General features: G+C 48.8%; 2 protein-coding genes across 2 annotated transcripts in view; one reads left to right on the forward strand and one right to left on the reverse strand.

Annotated features, from left to right (window-relative positions):
- LOC143287622 (uncharacterized) overlaps nt 1-8,920 on the reverse strand; it is a 41,206-nt gene that overhangs the window by 27,023 nt on the left and 5,263 nt on the right. The gene's annotated exons all lie outside the window — the stretch shown is intronic.
- Nucleotides 660-6,815, forward strand: LOC143287625 (uncharacterized). The gene is made up of 4 exons (XM_076595745.1): nt 660-814; nt 1,437-1,721; nt 4,456-4,626; nt 5,285-6,815. Exons 1-4 carry the CDS (start codon nt 772-774, stop codon nt 5,812-5,814), a joined length of 1,029 nt encoding a protein of 342 aa, XP_076451860.1. The 5' UTR covers nt 660-771; the 3' UTR covers nt 5,815-6,815.

The raw sequence follows: 8,920 nt of genomic DNA on the forward strand, positions 1-8,920 counted from the left end.
TATTTTGAGAAACATGAACATATCCTAGGATCCTCCAACTCGGCTTCAAAAGGACGGCTCTGACTTGCCAAGGCAGACTGAGAATCCCTGGAAGTGCAGATAAAACAACACACTGAACACGTGAATTGAACCTTGTGGTCTTGAAACTTTTAATATCTGAATCTGTTGTTTATGCACTGCACGTATGGCTACTTTATAACTTTGTAATGTTCTACTCTCCCTCTCTCTCTCGGTGTGTGTGTGTGTGTGTGTGTGTGTGTGTGTGTGTGTGTGTGTTCGTTCTTTAGCGTCTTTTCACTGTCAGTGACATTAGTGTGTGTGTGTGTGTGTGTGTGCTTGGGTGCGCGCGCGTGTGTGTGGTGTGTGGGTGTGTAAACTTCAGCACGAACAGATATTGGTTTTAGTAGGTTATACAACAACCAGATAAGAATTTCATAAGAGAGAAAAAGAGAGAAATAATGACAAACAAGAGACAAGAATAAAATAAGATTTTAAGTTTACCGATAAAACATCACAACATCGTGCATAATGTAGTGCATGTGCGTGCGCGTATCTGTGCATCGGTGCCGGAGGTTGCACGAAGCTGACCACAGATAAGCGCTGATAATGAAGTAGACAGCTATATATAGATTCACACTGATTCCATGTGACATGTCAGACGTGTGGCATGCGGGGGAAAACAAGACAACCTGTTGTTGCTGTGAAGAAAAGATCTGCTCTCTTCACTTCCTTTCAAGCTCCATTCCACTGTGCTTGTCGCCCAGTGCCGGCATGAAGCTCAGACTCTTTGTCTTTCTGGGTGTGCTAACTTCGGGTAGGTTTCATGGCTATTATAACTGTTAGTATTTCAATGATTATTCATTATCTGAACAACTGATGGCATTTTAGTTCTTCAGGGATGATCAGTTTAGTTCATTGACTACATAATGTGTGATTAAATGAGGGAGTGTAAAGATATATCTTCTAACATACATAGGTCTTTTCTTAATCTAATCATCACTTTTGTTTACGGTAAATAAGTGTCAGTTCCTGTTATGTTGGCCTGATATACTGTTCTGAAACGAATTTCAAGTATCTTTTTTTTCTAATCTGTAATGAAATCATTTTATTAGCATGAGTTGCGTGCTGAACGTCGTGTGAGAAATAATTATGGTTACTTACAGGTCTGCGATGAAGGTTCCAAAGTGAACCGACATATTGCAAAGAAAAGGATGCATATTCACAAGCACGCACGCACCCCCCTCCTCCCCCCCGTCGCCCCCCTTCCCCCTTCCCCACACATGTGTATGGATGCATAGTCCTGTGTCCTATGTTTAAAGTCCTAAATCTAAACAATAAGTAAGTGTCCTTTCGTATCTTGCATTAAAAAGTTTTCCATTTTATCTTCAGCATGCATAACACTGATAATGTTGTAGCATTCTAAACGTCTCTACCAGTATGCCTCGCCGTCAGTGTCAACGACTGTCCGGCCAGCCTCCCCAGAAACCAATACCTTCGGACCTTCGGCGACAGATGTTACCAGTTCGAGCTGCACCACAAACGGGAGTTCAATCCCGCGGAGAGAGAATGTAGGGCCAGAGGCGGCCATCTTGTCGTCATCCGGGACCTTGCCACCCAGCAGTTCCTGTACAATACCCTGAGACAGGGCTTTCATTATCATGGTACTGTGTGGATCGGTTTGTCGGATCAGGAGTCTGAGGGTCACTTCGTGTGGGTGGACGGTGAGTGATTGTGTCTCTCTCTGTGTCTCTGTCTCTCTCTCTCTCACTTAGTATGAGACTAAACTTTAGTACCTACTATCACTGTGAGAAGGTTCATTTAATTTTGTTTGCATTAACAAAAATGTGTTAGGGGTTGAATTGAAAACACCCAAATGACTTCGTTTATGGAAAAAAAAAAACAAAAAAAACTTACATCAGTCCAGTACTAAGTTGTATTCGTTACTGTTTTAGATTAACAAGACTGGACGGTTGCATGTTACCACGGAAGACGTATAGATGTTAGATGACTGGGATACAAAAGGTAAAAGAAATTGGGTTTCAAAAGTTCGATGTAAGTTATTTCTGTGTGACTTGAAAGACAGACTGACTGCATGCAGATGGCAAGAGTGGGACTTTCATTTTAATTGTAGTGATAGGTTTTACATGTGTAGGGCTTTCTGTACTGCACATGATGTTAAGATTTTCCTGTGTATAAACTTAGACTCTTGGAATTTATGACAGGGTTCTCTCTGTCTCTCTTTGTCTCTCTTTCTCTCTGTCTCTGTTTCTCTGTGTCTCTTTCTCTCACTCTGCCTGTGTTTCTATGTGTGTCTGTTTTTTTAAAAATATATTTTACACCCCCCCTCTCTTTATTTATCTATCTTTTTATCTCTCACTCCTCTCCTTCTCTCTCTCTCTCTTCCTCTTGGTGATAACTTTATTCTTTTCCCAATGCGTTTATATACAGTATTGTGAGATCCAGCCAATCCAAACTGAAGACTGGCAGAAAATGGAAAGTCAGGGAGACAGTCAGTGCAGCGAAAGAAAGCCTTAAGACGAAGGAAATAACAGGACACACCCAAAGCAACAGACAAGGCCTGGGATCGACAAAAATGGAAAGGTGGTCCAAGGCAAGGGAGAAAGCAAAAAGAGACATGATCATCCAGGAAATCAAGAAGGAAGAAGATTATCTAAGAGTCCAGAAGGCAGTGCAGCGAGGCCAGCAGGGGCAGTGGACAGACAACATGGGAAAATGCACTCCAAAGGAGCCTCAGCTGGAGCGACATATGGAACATGGCCTCTCTGAGGATCAACTTCATCCTAAGATCTGTGTACGACCTCCTTCCCTCGAATACGAACTTGGTGAAATGGAGAAAAGCAGATGACCCTGCGTGCCCACTCTGCCATAGCAAACAAACAGTGGAACATGTCCTCAGCTCATGCAAAGCGGCGTTTAGCCAAGGACGGTGCACATGGAGGCACAACCAAGTGCTAAAAGAAATTGCACACGTGGTGAGCACTGTCCAAGGAGCACCAACCCCACCAGAAGTTCCAGTAGAGTTCCCCTCGGCAGAAGGCAATAAAGTCTGGCCAGGAACAGCATCCAAAGTTTCCAAAGCATAGAAACGTGGGCTGCTTGATGGTGCCGAAGTTTGGGAATGCACAGTTGACCTACCAGAAGGGAAGAGACACCCGGAAATCATCAACAAGAGCGGCATGAGACCTGACATGGTACTCCACTCCAAGACAACGAAACAAGAGATTCTGATTGAGCTCACTGTGCCATACGAAAGCAGAATGGAGGAAGCCCATATCTACAAGACCGAGAAGTATGCCAGTCTAGCCAGCAGCCTGATAGAATCTGGCTTCCAAGCCAAAGTCCTCGCCATAGAGGTTGGTGCAAGAGGGTTTGTGGGCGCATCTGCCTACAACCTCATGAAACAGCTGTCGATATCTGGCAGATAGAGGACATGGGCTCTCAAGGCAATGGCAGAAGCAGCAGAAAAAAGTTCCAACTAGATCTGGTCGGGAAGGAATTTCCCTACTCAAACTAGGCGTACGATGGCTCAGTGGTTAAAACGTCTGCCAGAAAAGGTGACTCAGTCCTGAAGTGGCGACCACACTGGAGGCGCGGGTTCGAACATGCTGAGGACCAGGAAAAAAAAGAAAAAAAGGCGGCAATACAAGGGCATCCAGGAGTCATGACCTGGGTGCGGCCCGGCCCCTTAGAGTGTAAGGAGTTCAGGGCCGAAACACTTGACTGAGGGGGTCTTCTTCTCTAAAGACCTTGTACTGTCCAGCTCTCCCTAGAGTTTCTTATCAACACACACACACACACACACACACACACACACACACACACACACACACATATATATATATATATATATATATAATATTATATTATATTATATTATATATGCAAGTATTCACTTTTTATTAAGCCCCAGGTTCGGATGGAAAGGCTCATTGCCTTTCTCATTTCACTGGTTGAATAATTTTTTTGTTTTGTATGGTTTGGTCTCTCTCTCTTGTGCCATATATATATATATATATATATATATATATGATATATTTTTGCCGTCTGTCTTTCGTGAAGCATCAAACCTGTTTGCCTTATTGTAAACCCCATCCCTCTCTGTCGCACCGTGTGTCTGTCTCTCCACTAACGGTATTATCGTTATATTTTGTTGCTGTGTGTCTGTCTCCCCACTAACGGTATTATCGTTATATTTGGTTGCTGTGATCCCCAGCACGATTATACCTCTACGATTTACCGTTTTGATGGAAGACCCAGCTTAATGCGTGGACTGGATACGTGAAAGAAGCTCGCCTGGATTTATTTATCTATCTATCTATCTATAAAAGAAAAAAGAGCGGTCTATTGATATAACTACTCACTTCACACCTTCTGTGCATGTGCTATCAAAGCCATGACTGAAGCTAACGACACACTGTCCGCCGCTCCTGACAGGCTCTCCGGCACAGTTCACGTACTGGACGTCGGACACACATGGCCAGCACAATGGCGATGTGGATGACTGCGTGGTCATGGACGTCAGTAGGGGAGGCATATGGCATGACCAGACATGTTCGGACGTGTGGGGATTTTCCAATCAGCAGACGAGATTCATCTGTGAATTCCGTAAGTCTGTCTCTCTCTTTGAGCGCGCTCGCGCGCGCGTGTGTGTGTTTGTGTCTTTGACAGGATGTGCGGGCTGTTGGGGTGGCTGAGTGTAGATGCTGAACGCATGTGTGTTGGAGGGGGGGGGGGGGGGGGGGGGGGTGGCAGTTTGACCATGAACAACAACACATGATTACCATTATTTATGAACGTGTCTATCACAAGAGCATTTCCGGAAAGAAAAACAACAACAAACCCTTAGGCGACGGTAAAGAGTGCACGACATCCACACTGAATGAAGAACACATAACAAACCATATATAAATAACGGAAAATTTATATACCGTCCTTTGATAGAGCATTGTGCGTGCGCACGCGTGTGTGAATGTGTGTGTGTGTGTGTGTGTGTGGTTGTGTGTGTGTGTGTGTGTGTGTGTGTGTGTGTGTGTGAGTCTCTCTCTCTCTCTCTCTCTCTCTCTGTAGCTTGATCACGAACAATCGTATGTGATAACTAATGTGTGTGTGTGTGTGTGTGTGTGTGTGTGTGTGTGTGTGTGTGTGTGTGTGTGTGTGTAGTTTGATCACAAACAATAGTATGTGATTACTAATGGATTCATGAACATGTGTGTGTGTGTGTGTGTGTGTGTGTGTGTGCGCGCGCGCGCGCGCGCGTTCACAGAGCTTGTGTCCCAGACTACTCCAGTGATCACAACGCCACCAACAACCCACCACCCTGTTACCCCACCCTCCAGTTACCAACCACCCTACCACCCATCACCAACACTCCAACCACCCTACCACCCAACACCCACACACCAACCACCCCACCACCCATTACCCACACACCAACCACCCTACCACCCAACACACACACACCAACCACCCTACCACCCATCACCCACACACCAACCACCCCACCACCCATCACCCACACACCAACCACCCTACCACCCATCACCCACACACCAACCAACCCACCACCCACCACCCACACACCAACCACCCTACCACCGATCACCCACACACCAACCACCCTACCACCAATCACCCACACACCAACCACCCCACCACCCAACACCCACACACCAACTACCCTACCACCCAACACCCACATACCAACCATCCTACCAGCCAACACCCTACCACCCAACACCCACACACCAACCACCCTACCACCCAACACGCTACCAACCACCATACAGTTACTAACCACCCACACACCCATCAACCACACACTAACCACCCTACCACCCAACACCCACACACCAACCACCCTACCACCCAACACCCACACACCAACCACCCTGCCACCCAACACCCTACCACCCAACACCCACACACCACCCACCCTACCACCCAACACCCACACACCAACCACCCTACCACCCAACACCCTACCACCCATCACCCACACACCAACCACCCTACCACCCAACACCCACACACCAACCACCCTACCACCCATCACCCGGTGACTAAATACCCAACCACACAACACCCACACACCAAACACACTACCGACCACCATACAGTTACTAACCACCCACACACCGCACACCCACACACCCATGAACCACACACTAACCACACTAACACCCATCACCCACACAACACCCACCCACACACCCATCATCCACACACTAACCAAACTACCACCCACCACCCCCACACACACCACCCACACAACACCCACCACCACACCAAACACACTACCGACCACCATACAGTTACTAACCACCCACACACCCACCACCCACACACCACACACCCACACACCCATCAACCACACACTAACCACACTAACACCCATCACCCACACAACACCCACCCACACACCCATCATCCACACACTAACCACACTACCTCCCACCATCCACCCACACACTACCCACACACCACACACCCACACACCCATCACACTCATTCTAACCAAACTACCACCCACCACCCCCACACACACCACCCACACAACACCCACCCACACACCAAACACACTACCGACCACCATACAGTTACTAACCACCCACACACCCACCACCCACACACCACACACCCACACACCCATCAACCACACACTAACCACACTAACACCCATCACCCACACAACACCCACCCACACACCCATCATCCACACACTAACCACACTACCACCCACCATCTACCCACACACCACCCACACACCACACACCCACCCACCCATCACACTCATTCGAACCAAACTACCACCCACCACCCCCCACACACACCACCCACACAACACCCACCCACACACAAAACACACTACCGACCACCATACAGTTACTAGCCACCCACACACCCACCACCCACACACCCATCAACCACACACTAACCACACTAACACCCATCACCCACACAACACCCACCCACACACCCATCATCCACACACTAACCACACTACCACCCACCATCCACCCACACACCACCCACACACCACACACACACACACCCATCACCCTCATTCTAACCAAACTACCACCCACCACCCCCACACACACCACCCACACAACACCCACCCACACACCCACTATCCACAAAGTAATCACACTACCACAACACCCACCCACACACCCACCATCCACAATCTAAACACACTACCACCCACCACCCACGTACCCACCACCCACACATCCACCCACACACCCACCACCCACACACCACTCACCCACACACCCACCACCCACACACTATCACCCACACACCACTCACCCACACACCACTCACCCACACACCATCCACCCACACACCCACCATCCACACTCAAACATTACTACCACTCACCACCCACACACCCAGCACCCACACTCTAACCACACTGCCACCCACCACCCACACACCAACACCCACACCCACCACCCGCACTCTAACCACACTGCCACCCACCACCCACACACCAACACACACACCCACCACCCACACTCTAACCACACTGCCACCCACCACCCACACACCAACACACACACCCAACATCCACACTCTAAGCACACTACCACCCACCACCCACATACCCACCACCCACACAACACCCACCCCCACCACCCCCACAACACCCACCCACACACCCACCATCCACACTCAAACATCACTACCACCCACCACCCACACAACACCCACACCTCACACCCATACACCCATCATCCACACATTAACCACACTACCACCCACCACCCACATGCCAACCACCCACACAACACCCACCCACACACCCACCATCCACAATCTAACCACACTACCACCCACCACCCACACACCAACATACACACCCACCCCCCACACTCTAACCACACTGCCACCCACCACCCACACACCAACACACACACCCAACATCCACACTCTAAGCACACTACCACCCACCACCCACATACCCACCACCCACACAACACCCACCCCCACCACCCCCACAACACCCACCCACACACCCACCATCCACACTCAAACATCACTACCACCCACCACCCACACAACACCCACACCTCACACCCATACACCCATAATCCACACATTAACCACACTACCACCCACCACCCACACACCTATCACCCACACACCACTCACCCACACACCCACCATCCATACACCAAACTTCCGCACACCAACAACCCTGTAACTAATCTTCCGCATACCCACCACCCACACACACACCACCCACACACCCATCACCCACACCCCCAACACCGCCACACCCACCCGCACACCACCCACCAGCACACCCCTTCCCCGACAATCCCGACGGCGGCAACCAGCAAGCGACAAGGACGGCACCTGAGCAGAGCACCACAGCTCTCAGTGTGACTTGTGCAGAGTGAGGTTCGTCTGGCTTGGCTTGAAACATTACCATCATCGTCGTCATCGTGTGCTAGGAGAAGCAAATGCAGTAGTAATAACTGTAGCAGCAGCAGCCGCAGCAGCATTAGTAGTAATCGTAGAATTAGTAGCAACAACAGTAGTAGTCCTAGCAGCAGCAATACTAACAGCAACAGCAGTAGCAGTTGTAGTAGTAGCCGTAGTAGTAGTTAGAGCAGTAGCAGCAGCAGCAACAGCAGCATTAGTAGCAGCACTCTTAGTAAGATTAGTGGCAACAACAGTAGTAATCGTGGGAGCAGCAATAGTAGTAGTAGTAGTGGCAGCAGCAGAGCCTATAGTAGTGGCAGCTTCTTCTGTTGCTATTATTGCGGTTATGATTATCATTGTTTCTGTAATAATCAGTATTGCTGTTTGTTATAACTGTTGTTGTTGTGGCTATTGATCATGATGATGGTGATGATGATGATAAATCCCATGTGCTACCATTTTTATT

Source organism: Babylonia areolata, chromosome 11, assembly GCF_041734735.1.
Source record: "Babylonia areolata isolate BAREFJ2019XMU chromosome 11, ASM4173473v1, whole genome shotgun sequence".
Lineage (NCBI taxonomy): Eukaryota > Metazoa > Mollusca > Gastropoda > Neogastropoda > Buccinidae > Babylonia > Babylonia areolata.